This window comes from Amblyomma americanum, chromosome 1, assembly GCF_052857255.1.
Source record: "Amblyomma americanum isolate KBUSLIRL-KWMA chromosome 1, ASM5285725v1, whole genome shotgun sequence".
NCBI classification, from domain to species: Eukaryota; Metazoa; Arthropoda; class Arachnida; order Ixodida; family Ixodidae; genus Amblyomma; species Amblyomma americanum.
The window spans coordinates 419,116,274-419,130,941 of NC_135497.1; the positions used below are offsets into that span (position 1 = coordinate 419,116,274).

Below are 14,668 nucleotides of genomic sequence, written 5' to 3' on the forward strand. Positions count from 1 at the left end.
GTTAATACCATTTGTCATCTGAGCTAACTATTACGCGGATATTCCAGCACCAGTTTCTGAAGCCGCTTTCTCTGAGTAATGACAGGACAAACGGGAGTTCAGTACATTCCACCTGAAGTTTGACGGAAGTAGTGGGGTATAATTATTTGCTGTTTCCCTGTGCCAAGTCTGTTCTTAATACTGTGCCAGATCCCGCAAATACTGCCCGTGCTATGCGCTTGTGAAACGGCATTCTCTCGTGCTTTCGGCTGCATAGGTTCTAATATATAATTACGAGAAACATATTCGACGGGTATTTGGCGGGACAGGACATGAAGAACGCCTACCTAAAGCACGCGGACGTGAACGTGGTCGTGGTAGACTGGAGCGACGCAAACCTGGGTATGTACGAGGGTGCAGTGACCAACGCCCGGATTGTCGGCGCAGAGATCGCACTCTTCGTCAGGAAGCTACAGGTAAAGTCACCGTCTTTGATGGGCTGACTGTGATACGCGAGGTTTCGATATAGCAGTGTTTCTGGAAGTGTACTTAACCTTCTGAGCGATAACTAGGCAGGGTACTTATCGAGAATTCCTGTGTTAACCACTCTTGCCTGTGAGGATGTCGCTCAGGGGATCCTGGGAGCAGCCATTTTAGAGAATGCGCTCTAAGTTTCAGTTTAATTCCAGTTATTTGGTACGTAAATATATGATGTGAATTATGTCTAAGAGGTCAGGCATGAAGAGCTTCCACCTTCGAATTACACATCTGATAGCCAGCAGACGCCCACTTGATGCCCAAAGACACTTGGGCGAGAGTAACAGCTGAACTGGCCTTTGTGAGCAGGCCTTCTCTATGGCACTCGATGATGTGTGCGCTTGGTGACGTGTGCGGTAGGTGACATTGCTCCGTCTTTGGGTGAAAATGGGAAATGCGCTACAGCTATCACAGTCAATTCTTAGTACTGCAGGAGTACGGAAAGTCTGGGAGTGTTTGGCGCTTTTTTTTAATGCGATAGCAATAGGGGGGCCTTAAAGGTAAAACCTGTACAGCGGCGTCGGTGTTGGTGTCGGCGGCGTCTGCGTTGACGTCGTTATAAAGCTCCCGCCTGTCGGATGGTATTCAGAAGAATTTTCCTCTCTCCACCTGACATCTATCAAACGTTCCCCTTTCTATTCCCCCTCTCGATATGTAGGGAAGACGAAAAAGACGCCGTACGCAGATTAGCTCAGCAATAAACGAAAATGACTAAGAAAATGAATCAGACAACAGGACGCCTATCGTGAAAATATTCAGCCTCCCGAGAAACTCATGCGTAAAAATGAGGCTTCCGGGAGCTATTTCTTCTCGCATTGTTCGGGAAGAGAAACATGGGTCTGACAAGCACTACCAGGGGCTGTGCTTGCGACGGCCACCTACCTGCCGATGCTGTGGCGTATCGCTTGACTTCTGCGCCACTGCGCCGGTGGTGGTATGAGGACACGCAGGGATCGAAGAAAGCGACGCGTTTTGCGTAGTCGGAAATAGAGAAAACCCCACAATCTTAGTACATTAGAGAGCAAAAAACAGTTGACTCAGCATCGGTATAGAGCCTGAATATGAACAGAGTGGTGAGTGAAAGATTAATGCTGTCGAATTTTTCTCGCATCAATCCAATTGATCTCCCGTAAATTTCTATCTTTTTCTTTCCCAGCCTGCAAGGCTCGTCATTGAAAGCCCTAGAGGTCGTGCTTGCTTGATTGGAAGCAGAGATCGTATGGAAGGCGGGTGCTGCACGTTCGCAGGAGACATTCGGAGGCGACCCTAAGTCAATGCACATCATCGGCCACAGCCTGGGTGCTCACGTGGCCGGCTACGCGGGAGCCAACATCACTAGCCTAGGCAGAACCACGGGTTAGTCTAAACACAGTGCACCGCGCTTTAACCACGCCTCACCACGGAATACCCTTTACGTACAGCTGGAGTTTCAGGGAAGACTTTTATTATTTTGAAAAACAGAATTTTCCAGGCAAATATATGGATTTCGCGGCATGATATTATCAGCGTTGGCGGACACCAGAAAACCGGTGAATCATCCTAACTAGTAAGCTGGTTAACTAATTTCTAATAATTAACTTTTTTGCTAGCAGAATTAGGCGCCTGGCTACAATTTGGGATCTGTAGCCAGTCGTTGTTAACCGTCATGCCAGTTTTTGAATTTCGAAAACGAGATTACCCTTGCTTCTGTGGTTCGGCAAAATTTGGCTATTTCGTTTAGTTTCGCACGCGGTACTGGTTGCTTTGCCTGCATGCTCTTCAAATGCGCATGCATTATGGCACAATGTAGCCCCCCTCCAAAAAAAAATACATACATATGTATACATAGCATCAATGAATCACTGAGCTCTTCTGTTGCTTTGTGATGGAAGCGGAGCTTCCTTCGGAGCGCGCTATTCCTAATATTTGCCTAGAATCGGCGCTCGTGAAGTCGTTTCAGCATGGTATGCAAGGAAGCTTTGGTACGCAAGTGGCTCGATTGGTGGGGGCTGGTAATCTCGGTAGCTCGGTAATCCCAGGCGTTGCTGAATCGCTCCTACATAAAGTCAGGGGCGCCATGTTTAAGCGGCAATCAGAGCGAAGGAAGCAAGCTGCAAAACCTGAAGTTGCGCCGCATGTGCAAAGGGTCCCCACAATGTAAAAAAGGTGGCAAATAGACATGGCGAGCCTGTCGTCTTTTCGGCTCTACGGAAGCTTGCTCAGCTCTGCGCACGCGTAGCGAGCGATGGAAAGAGGAACGGCTGCGGTAAAAATCATAGAAAACGCTTTGTGAAGTGCTCAACCGGTGTGGTCTCTGAAATACCACTGACCTTCCGGAAGGCCTATGTATGCCAAACGAGCAGGTGCATCAACGACCGTGTAGCAGAGCACGCGCCCTCGCCCAAAGAAGAGGTGCACAAACACTGCACAGAGTGCAAGGTGTGTCACCGAGGGGCTGAACATACGGAGGGGGAAAATTGCGAGCAATTCAAAAAGTGGAAACCACGACTTGATGAGATTCTGGGCAGGAGCGGAGATAGTAAGGCACGGGAGGTTTCAGAGGCATAACACATAAAAAGAGGAAAAGGTTGTGTCAGCGATACATCCGTGAACCTGCTTAAAGCCGAGATTACATATCTTGAACAGCTTTGTTGATCCCGCATCAGATTTCTTTCTGCGCATGCCTAGATTTTCTGTATTCTTTTTCTGCCTAGATGCACACCAAGATTTTCTGCTCTCTTTTAAAAAAATAATGTCAGATGAAGTAAGCGCATGTCCTAGGAGGTTCTTCTGCTGTGTGTGTGTGTGTATGTGTGTGTGTTTGGCGCTACTGGTTTCCTTTATGAAGTACATTGAACCATCTAGCCCAAATAGAAGTTCTTCTGGACCACTTCGGGTGTGCTTCAAGAACTACTCAACTTGCCCAGCCCACTAATGCATGCCAGAGGATAGAAATACTGGCACACACGCTGCTTTTTGACAGCTGTGAAGCGCATACCACCAGTGGCGTTAGATGTTAAGCTAAATGACTGAATTTTGCACCCTGGTACGCAGCCCTCGACCCGGCTGAACCGTACTTCGAGAAGACGCCTCCGGTGGTTCGCCTGGACCAGACCGACGCCGAGTTCGTGGACTTGATACACACAGATTCTCACCCGTTCCTCGCCAAGCTGTGTAAGCGTTTAGTTGTCTTACCAAGCCGGACAGCGTGGAGTGCTGCGCAGGTGGTGTCATTCCAGAAATTTTGCTTCGAGGAACATAACGGTCAACTCCATTCAGTTTTTGCTTTCAGTGAATTCGGTTCTACGGTTCTCTCTCTGTGTGTTATTGTTTCTCCGAAAACAAAAGACACATCTACTGCTGAGAAAATTTCATTTAAAATTCCTCCTGCCACTCGACTTAAACTCTTGACGACTGCATTACAAAGCAGTTCGTTTCTTTTCGGAATGAAATAATAGAGCAGAATGAGGCACTCGCGAAAAGACCGAGAAAGACAGACATGCGCTAACTCTCATCTCTCTTCACTAGTACCCAGGCAGCATATATATACGGAAACCATGAAAACCAAGATATGCGGTGTACTGAATAGGAAACAATGTCAAGCCACGAAGAAAAAATTTCACAAGCCCTGTTCAAACAACTTGATTTCCGCGTTCAAGAGCTTAGCAGACGTAGCTCATGAAGGCGGCTCTTGATGACTCTTGAAGGCGGAAAGCAAATTTTGTGAACGGTATTGTGAACTTTTTGTTTTCGGGCATTCTCATTGTTTGTTATTCAGTAATCCGCATGTCTTAGTATTCTTGGTTTCTGTATACCGGGTGCTTCAGCGAACACTTTCAAAAATTTTCAAAATAGATTTTTGGGGTAAAAATATGGCTTTTGCGGCGTAGTACTGCCAGTAATGGCGGACACTAAAACCGGTGAATCATCTCATTTAGTAAGATGGCTAAGTAATTTTTAAAGAAATATTAAAGGAAATTTTTAACTAGCAGAGTTGCGCGCCTAGTTGCAATTAGAGATTTGTAGCCGGTCGCTGGTAATAGCCATATGAGTTTTTAGAATTTCGAAAAAGTGATTACACTTGCCACTGAGGCTCGACAAAATGAGGCTGCACGCCGCGAAAATACACGCGCTTTTGAAAGCATACAGGCAGAGCAACCCTTCCAGCGCACGTAATCAGTCGAAAGGGACAAATTTTGTCGAGCCACAGCGCCAAGAGTAATCACGTTTCCGAAATTTTAAAAACTGATATGGCTATTACTAACGATTGGCTACAAATCTCTAATTCGCTACTAGGCGCCTAAATCGATTACTAAAAAAGTTAATTATTAAATATTAATGAACCAGGTTGCTACTTAAGAAAAGTCACCGGTCTTCTTGTGTCCGTGAAAAGTGGTAATACTATAACGCAAAATCATATTTTTACCCCAAAAAGACTAGTTTTGAACATTTTTTAAAGTATTCGCTGAAACACCTGGTACATTTGCTGTCCTGGCTGCAAATTGAGACCGCCGAGAGTTACCGCGTGTCATTGTCCTTCTCACTCTCCGGTGTTTCTTTCTGCGCTATTATTTCATCCCAAAAAAGTTATGGCTCGTCTAGCCCATCTGTAAGTTTTGTTAAACAACTCTGTGATCACCATTTTGTCATGAATGGCGCGGCGGCCTGTACCTGTGAGTTCGGTGACAAAAACGGTGTCCGCACATAACTTTCGAAGTCGCCAAGTGGAGGCGAAACCTATTTTATTTCTTTGACATTTGTAAGGAAGCATATAAAATGACGATATTCTATGAAAGTGGCGTCTTTGAAGCTAGAAGGAGGTAATCTATCGAGAGAGCTCATTTCTCCTCTTAACAGGGAGAAAGAAATCATCTCATCAGACAAAACTATTGTAGCGATAGCTACATCACGGTACTATTTCGAGCCGTGAACGTGGCGGCGCCGCCACCCTGTGGCTGCGCCGCCTCGCTGTCACGTGGTTGGTCACGTGGTGTGTAGCAGCTGTCGGCGGCACGGCGCCATGACTGATCACGTGGTTCATCACGTGGTTGGTCATCTGAACTGCTACGCGGTGCGGAGCAACTCCTGCTGTCGGCGGTGCAGCGCGCCAGTGAAACCGAGCTGCCACAGCTGTGCGCATGCGCCGTGTCAATCGGGACGAATATGAAGAAAGTGCGCCAAGTGAAACGGAGTGGCGAAAGACTGACTTTGCAATTCAACTGAGCGACTTCCACACGGTCAGCTGTAGCTATCGCGTCAACCCAGGTTTAACTAGACCTAAACCACTGCCATTTTTTTTAATCGCCAAGGAGCTCGTTCTGCCAGACCCAGTTGATCGTTTACTGGTCAACCAGGCACTTCAGGTGAGAGGGGCATTGAATGGTGGCTGGGCATATGTAGAAACAGCATTCTAGGTTTGTATTAGGTCCAGGGTAGTTAGGACAGGCTTTGAGGCAATACAGTCAGGGCAGGGCGAGGAAGTGTTAAATGTTTAGTGGCTTGTTGTGGAGTAGGTGGAGTGATGACATTAGTTGGGCTGGGCGGGATTGATTGATTGATTACAAACGTCTTTATTTTTTCAATGTTCTCCGAACATGTGGGTGGAACTTTCAGCATACGCAAGGTAAAAGCCTTCCAAAATTTCTACGCAAAAACCTTCGGCACACACACTTCCGCTAGCCTTTCTACCCTTAACTCGGTTTAAAACTACTGCCCGAAAGCATGTACAAGCGCAAAAACCAAAAGGCACTTAGCTTCAGACGTAGTCGCTGGAGCTCCGAAAAAAAGCGTCCGCCTCCGACGGTGTCACGAGTGTCACAGCGCCACCTAGTGGCTCACGAGAGAAGTTTTTTTCCCTGCGCGGGTCATCGGTGCTAAGTGGGTGCTCTTCGCAGGGGACCTCAACCGACACCTGCGCTCCATTCACCTGCAAGTGAAGCCTCTCATGTCCGGCCACTGCCACAAGAAATTCGCCAAGGAGGCCAGTCTGATCCGGCACATGCGCACTTTGCACCGGGAGATGCTGCTGCAGTCCGTTCTCAAGGCGTAGGGCCGCCTCGGTTTCAGCCACCGCCGGAGCGCCGCTGTTCTTAGAGCATCCTGTGTCGTCACTAGCGGCGCTTGGAGCCGCTCGTTATTTTGCATACTCGCGAGACACACACGCACTGTGTACAGTTTCTATGCGCGCCATTGGTTCGAACGCCTGAAGTGCACAGACCCTGTACATGGTGCTTGTTTCGTTGCGCACGCAGTTCTTGGTTCGAGCGTTCAAAACCGCTTTCAAACGCTGTTTTTGTACAGGCGTGTCGCGTATAGGGGACGCGCGAAGCAGTTGCCGTTAGAGCATGTGACGACATATCGTTTCATGCTGTTGTGAGCACGCAGGGCTCTCTAGAAACCTCTTGTTGCTTCCTCCCGACGCAGGCGCGCAAACTCCGCCAACTGCGTTTTTCCTGCGCTTCGCAAAATCGGCGGAGGCTTCTCGCTTTCTTTTTGCTGTTGACCGTAAATGTCGAATTATGCCGCGGCTCCACCCCAGAGCGTTATCGTCTGGCGTTCCTCGTGGTTCGTTTTTTTCCCCCACGAAGCCAGTGGGTGAAGAAGAAAGCATGCACTCCGAAGATTAGCCCGCTCCTCGCACGCTGAACGTGTGAACAGCCCCGGGAGTGCAACGTCGTCCTATGCGTACTACCGCTCCCGCGCCCTATTCCACGTGTCGATCAACAGCCGCCGAGTGAAGCAGGACCGCGGACGGCGTTGCCGTGACGCTCTCTGGCAGGCGTCGAAATGACGACGAAAACAGACCCCCTTACCGAATCAAACCCCGCAGTCGCGTTAGGGAGAAACCATGAGCAAGAGCGTGTGTACGCTTCGCGGCGCTAAAACCAAGTTGCGCCGTGGAAGACATCGGCTTATCACGAATCGTTGCGACGAGCAAAACTGCTTTCCGACACGCCGGCTACGACGTCTCCGACGCTGCGCCGCTTTGGTGCGTCATGCATTTGCGGGAGAAGCCGCCGGCAACAAACCCGAAGCGTGCCCTTACCCGTCGGCCGTGGGACGACGTTGCAGCCTCCCAGGAGGGCCGAGCTAGTGCGTGGAGCGCGTTCCGTGCTGCGCGGCTGGCGCAGCCTGTGTTTGGACCGCCCGTTCCTGGCCGGCCGCGCATGCAGCAGCCACGCGCGAGGGGCCCCCTCTCGCTCTTTGTGATCAAGTCAGGGCCGAAAACTCCTGATTAATCATGTCTTCTATTTCGCAGAGGTACACCCATGCCTTCTCGGTGTCTATGTATTTTTGCTGTTTCGGGGGAGCAGGATTGGTCCGCTCTCCCCGCCGCTGGCCTGTCCGTTCTCTCCAGTCTGTATACTACGACAGTGTGCCACGTTGTGGTCGGGCAGCGCGTGCGGTCCCTCCGAAGGAACACACCCAGGGCTTCCGCTGTAGTCTTAATCTGTGTGTGTGTGCGCGTCCACTGTTGTCAGGCAGCTGCGTTGCGTTTCCCTTCGTTTATTCTTTCCGTTTTTCGCGGCCCACGCGGCGCGCACGGTGCGCTGAAGAACGCACCTGCAACAAAAGACTCCAACGAAGACGGAAACCACCAGAACGCGAGGCTTTCTCTCGCCACGCGCGCGCCATGGACGTGCGCTCATCGCATTCGGGGTCGCGACTTCAGCGCCTCACGTGCGTACCGGTGGCGGCGCGGTTTCTGCGTGTCTTTCGTTCGCGCCTGTGTCGTCGCGTGGGGACTCACTCACACCATTTTCACTCTCGAGCATTAAATTCCGGCGCGCACGAGTCGCTCGCACACAAATGCAATTTACGCACCCACGTGTGTAGCCACGTTGCGGGTATTGTAACTCTGTCGGCCGCCTTCCGCCGCTGGGTTCGTCATTTCACGTACATATTTACATAGTGCCGAAAGAGTAGGCCAACGCACCACCGAGTCGGGCGTGTAGCACTGTAATAGTCAAATACTCGCGACCTCTCGCAAAAAAAAAGTATAGCGCCAAAGAACAAGTGCATTCGTTGGTTGAGAACGTGGTTGAGAGGAACTGAAACGCACGCGGGTACTGGTGTTTACTGGCTGAAGCAACGAAAGCTCCGATCGTTTTTGTTTTCCTCCCATTTTGTTGGGCTAAAAAAAAGAGGGGGCGAGAGAGAAGAAGCACACGTGTCTGCCGATTGGCTTGGAAAGGGCGACGGCGCTCAATTGGCTCGACCGGAATCGACAGGCTGACCACCTCCTCCTCTCCGCGATGAACAGCAGCGGGGCGGGGGGCGCTGCTGTTGGCAATAATTGTTTCTCGCTGTGCCATACTGTTGTATCAGAGTAGACAGAAATGTGGAACTTTAAACCCCTTTGTTCCTTCTGTGATCTCCCTCTATTTACGACTCTATTTTAATATATATTCACTATAGTCTTTTTACAAACTGTATTTCAGACAATAATTTAATTGCTCTTGGTACAAAGGAAAAACACATCTGGCATGTGAATCATATAGCATCCAATAAATCGATACTGTGCGCGCTAGAGACAAAATAACAACAAAAGTCTCCTCTGGTCTTTCATGTTTCTCCGCTGCCTTCTCACTGTCCGTGTTGTCGAGATGGGACGAAACAGAGGAGTGTCGAGTCGCCACGGACAGAAGCGGGGCAGTGCCTTGGACCGGCAATGTGGGTGGGCTTTAAAGTGCGCTCAAACGTCGTGGCAGCACAATCTCTGCGCAGGCCATGCTAGCTCGGTACTCTTTAGCAGTGGGTCTTTGATTTTGACAGAGAGTTGCGATGTGGTCTACTTTGTTCATGCGTTTGATCAACGGAAAATCAGCACCCTATATGTCCCGCCACTTTATGTCGTACCTACGCTGTTTTTCCAAGGATCAAAGCTTTTGAATTTACGTGGATGACCACCGAGATGGGGTCGGCAGTCCGCCTTTGCTTCGGGCTTTGGCTATTTGGCTTTCAGTTCACGGCTGCTTTCCTATCGAAGAACTGTGGCCGGGCTCAATTTGAAAAAACAAACAAACAGGACAACAGGCGATGGAAACTGCACCTCTTGTTGCTCAAATTATGGCGCCAGGGCCCAAAGGGCACTTGCATTTGTTTGCGGGAACTGTGGTAATGCAAGCACTGACTCTCCGAATGTAAAAAAATAAAGCTCCTATACGATAAAATTCTAGGAGGTAGTGACACCTGCCACTTCTGTCGCCAGGTGTCATACATCCTCGGTATATATTTTTCCTGGCGGATAGCATTCCCGCTGGACCTCATGGGTCTGCGTTGAGACGTTCAGTGCAGGTATCGCTAACCGGAGGCAAGACAGCCATCACCATGCGTTCTAGCCGTTGTCACTGGGCTCCTTCAACCTCCTTGCACTGCCGATCTGATTGAGCAGTATTTGTTTATTATTAACGAGCAACGCTTTACTTCATATAAATGCATATAAATGCATATGCCTCATGCAAATGCACTGAAAAAGAAAGCCTACCGATCTCTTAACATACTCAAAGCTCGGTCACAAAAATATTGGGGTGCCGACACGACTTGTCTTTTAAACATTTACCGCTCTGTAGTACGCTCTACCCTTCATTATGAATGTATAGTGTATGGGTCAGCGAGGCCATCATATGTTAAACGCCTGGATCCAGCACATAACTTAGGTTTGCGTCTTTCCACTGTTGCATACAGGACGTCACCAACGAACCATCACTTACAGACCGAAGAACCATGCTCACATGCTCGTACATTTTAAAAATCGGTTCGCTTCCCAAACATCTATGTTACCCCATAGACACAAAGTGTCCATCAAGAACACTAACAACAAACCACTAGCTATAAGGCCACTCCTCCTGCGTTTTTAAGAGATGTGCCAAAACCTCGGCGTACTGGACACCTTACCTGCTATTGCTCACAGACGAGATCCACTACCTCCATGGTGCAATATTCCTTCAATCTGTGATTTCACTTTTACACAGTTCCGTAAAAAAACACACTCCACAACAACATATAATACAATAATTCCTTGCGCTCGAAGAAAAATACAGTAGTTTTACAGCATTTTACACTGATGGTTCAGAAACGGACGTTTACGTAGGAAGCGCAGTGGTCCGAGGGAAGTCGGAGAAAACAGTACGACTTCCGCAGTGATCATCCATCTTCACTGCAGAATGTTACGCAGCCTGTGTGGCCGTAGAAAAGATAGTAAACGAGAACCCCACGAACAGTATTATTTACAATGACTCCGTAAGCGTACTTACAGCTCTCCACTCTAGAAACGCAATCACTCCTATATTTGGTGACATCATACAAAACATAGCAAGAGCCAAAGCTCAAGTCACAACATTAAACTCTGCAGGGTCCCGAGTCATGTCGGAATAAAAGGTAATGAGAAAGCAGATTTGTGTGCTGCTAAAGCTCGTGGCAAGAAAATAAAAAAGTAAATGTACCCTTTAATGATTGCATGAAATTAGTACAACGGAAATTACAGGCAAAGTGGCAATCGGCTTGGAATCGCGAAGTGAATAATAAAACGCAGTTGGTAAAGGCGGTTTTAGGTGAATTTAAGACATGCATGCACTAGGAACGTTTCAAGGAACTGATTTAATGCCGTCTCCGAATAGGCCACACGCACCTTACGCACCACTTCATGCCAACAAAACAAGACAAGCCTGTTTGCGAAGAATGCGGAAATGAACTTACGGTTAACCGCATTTTGTTCTCTTGTGTGAAACTGGAAAAACTAAGAAAAAAGTACTTTACTAAATTTTACAATGAATACATTCCCTTTCATCCAACACTACTATTAGATGATAATGCCACTGTTAGCATATCTTCCGTCGTTAGCTTTGTACAAGAAGCAGGCATACTTGAAAAACTGTAAATTTTGAACCACTTGCTCGCTTTATTACATGATACACCTCAGCCACTTTCTCATCCCTGAGAAGAAGGCTGAGGTTTTTTTATTTGATCGGTTGGGAGCCTCAGGATCCTTGGCCAGCCAAGGATAGCCGCTGAGGCTACCTGACCTTGTTTAAAGATTTTACCATTAGCCATTTCCAGATTTCTTCTCGGTTATTACTAGGCAGTACAATCTTTTTAGGCCAGCTTCACACCATCGACGATTTTCCACAGTTTTGAACATATTACAGCAACAGTATTATATACCTTGAGCTTGGCGCATGGTGGCCTTAGCTCCTTATGTGCCAAAAAATCCAACGCAACACAACGCTTTACTTATTAATGCGAAAGCATTACTATCCCGATTACGAGAAAAGGCGGTGGCGTGTGTGTGTGTGTGTGTGTGTGTGTGTGTGTGTGTGTGTGTGTGTGTGTGTGTGTGTGTGTGCGTGTGCGTGTGCGTGTGCGTGTGCGTGTGCGTGTGCGTGTGCGTGTGCGTGTGCGTGTGCGTGTGCGTGTGTGTGTGTGTGTGTGTGTGTGTGTGTGTGTGTGTGTGTGTGTGTGTGTGTGTGTGTGTGTGTGTGTGTGTGTGTGTGTGTGTGTGTGTGTGTGTGTGTGTGTGTGTGTGTGTGTGTGTGTGTGTGTGTGGCTTCGTGCCCCTGAGTCTCCCCTACGTGGGGGAAAAAGGGCATGCGGACGGGGCGACGACGACGATGGAAAACCAGAGAAACTGGGCTGATACAGCTACCGCTGCAAAAAGGTTGTCAATTCAAGGTACACACAGCACGACACACTGCGCAGACTTACAACTAGTTTATGCATGGTGGGAAAACAAGCAAGGAAGCTTGAAAGAGGCATTTCACCTATGAATGTATTATTTCCAGTGAACTGTGCGGGTCAAGAAAAAAGAGGGTGCTCATTTTTATTTTTAGTTGCGTGAAGATGAGCCACGTTGCATAACACTGTACGTGTAGCACGTTGCCAGCACTACAATCTCAATGGACGAGGCAGGCATCAGGCTCAAGAGAGCCAGCGCACTGTCCATTCAGTCTTATCTGGGCAACCACTGCAGGTCACAGGCGGCGTACGCTAAGCGTCTCTTTTCCCGACCACCATCTCGTCGCTGGCTTTCATCAGTGTCCGTTAACACGTGAGTAACCAGCGTCTCGAGTGCCGCACATAGACGGAGTCTCCTGGGGACTCTCAAATTTCAAAGGTAAGGCTTACGAAGCTCCCTGCGTGCTTCTCGAGTTGCCACTCAGTAGAAAGGCGAACGGCAATGCGAGTGGTGGCTGCTTGGCCGGCCTATACGACCACCTTCTGGCGCACAAACTGTCTCGCACGCCGTGGTCTAATTGATATGCTGGCGTAAATTCGTTTATTTATTCTAGCATACAGATTTCTTGCTTGCGTTCTTGCAGGCATGAGGGAAATCACTGTAATCCTGACAGCGGACAAACCAGACGCACCCACGAATATTAGTTTTGTGGTTTGAAGACAGCAGAGCTTTCTTCAGGAAGCGTGTGAAGAAACTGCCGTTCATTTTTTTGGTTTTGTTTTTTGTTTGATCTTTCATTTATGTTGCCTGTGTGACTCCCCTGCGGTTTCAATGGTGGTTGTGCTCTAGCAAAAGTTCGCTTGAAGTCCAGCCATTGTGTCTCGGATGAATGTGCTCTTGTGTACTGCCCTTACTTTCGCTTCCACCAAGCCCGTTAGTTTTGCCTTCGGATTAAGTTTTGTATTTTCCTGTTTATTCTTCATGACTTCTGTGGCAAAAATCAACCTAAGCCCGAATTTCCTTCAAAAATTCGTGTTCTCAGAGAAAGTGTGACCAACATATGCACGGGTAATCAGAACGACGATGCCCTTGCACACTGTGTGAGCGCGGTGTCTCGTGCGAATATCTGCACAAAATTCGGGCATACTTTCAAGCAGTCTGTGTTGGAAAAAAAACGATAATAACACACAGCAGGAATGTGGCATTGCGCTACGTTTGCTTCTCTTTTTGTCCCAGGAAAAGTGTAACGCCAGCTGCACCTAGTCATGCTGAAGTCCCAAGTCTGGCCACCGAGTACCCGCCGATTTTTCAATGGTAACAAGTATTCCCCTAGCCCTGTACTTGGCTTCTCTGGGATTAAATGCTTGAGAATATGCATCTGTGCCTCTACCTCGTGCATACCAAGAACCCGTCAGTTATTGCGCTCTTTGGCCAAGTTGCTCTTACAGCATTGAAATCAAGTCATCATCACCACCATTATCAAGTCCGTCTTGCTGAACCTTGGACTGAACTAAGTACATGAGAAAACTTACATTCATTACAGCGCGGCTTTCAGCCCTTCCAGTGGACGAATATTGTCATCAAACGTGGAGACTGCTGAAGTAAATATTTGAAATTTTTGCATTCATACTTGAATGAAATATTTGAAATCAGGGAAGGTAAAAGGGGGTGGGAGAGCTGGCAGGGGCCGCCTTTGCCTCTTGCGGCCCGTGGCCAGCAAACACAAGCCAGAATAGCGGGAGATCGTTTTATGTCACTCTTTCAATGTTGAGGCATATTCAAGACAGCAACTTAAGGTATGATCAAGGACAGAATTTCAGTTGCAGCTGGCTATACTTTATATCGAGGGCAATTCACAGCCCCACTTTGTGAAGGCTGAATGACTGCTTTTCGAATGCAGAACCGCAAATGACAGTGGTATTTTACCTATGAAGAGCCCCCCCCCTCCCCCACCAATTCTCCCTCCTTCCTTTATTAAGATTTAAAGCGTGCCGTGACACCACCTTTCGGAAGAGAGCCCTGGAGAATGTGAAAATTGCAAAAGATTGAAACCTGTTAGGAAGCATAAAAGATAACTGCACTGATCCATGGATGGAGCATTGCAAACAGAAGTTACCAATCTGTGAGAATAACCTCCCAGTAGACATTAGTTCAAAAAGAAGCGTGGATGATCAAATGCTCCTTCAGAAAAAGTGAAAAAACGTTCTAATTCTTCATGGGGGAACTTTGATGGATGGATCGTTCTTCCGCTAAAAGCTGGCGGCCGCGACCGATATGCAAAGTGAAGGCCACGTCAGCGGAAGTCGCTGCATAAGCGCTATCCGGCAGACGAGCTGCCGAACTCTATTTCTTTTCCATAAAGCATAAAATAAAATTTCCGAACACCTCAAGTATAAATGCGACACAAAACTTATCACTTGCACAATTGCAATGACAGTAGCAATAGGCGTCCGGTGACAACACAGCGAGTAAGTCTAATGCCACTTTCACATTAACGCC

The 14,668-nt window shown here is 48.1% G+C and overlaps 1 protein-coding gene across 1 annotated transcript in view; it reads left to right on the top strand.

Annotated features, from left to right (window-relative positions):
• LOC144124581 (pancreatic lipase-related protein 2-like) overlaps positions 1-14,668 on the top strand; it is a 62,227-nt gene that overhangs the window by 11,473 nt on the left and 36,086 nt on the right. Inside the window, exons 3-5 of the mRNA XM_077657355.1 lie at positions 309-455; positions 1,764-1,872; positions 3,550-3,669. Of these exons, the coding sequence (XP_077513481.1) occupies positions 309-455; positions 1,764-1,872; positions 3,550-3,669 (376 nt within the window). The remainder of the gene's footprint in view (positions 1-308; positions 456-1,763; positions 1,873-3,549; positions 3,670-14,668) is intronic.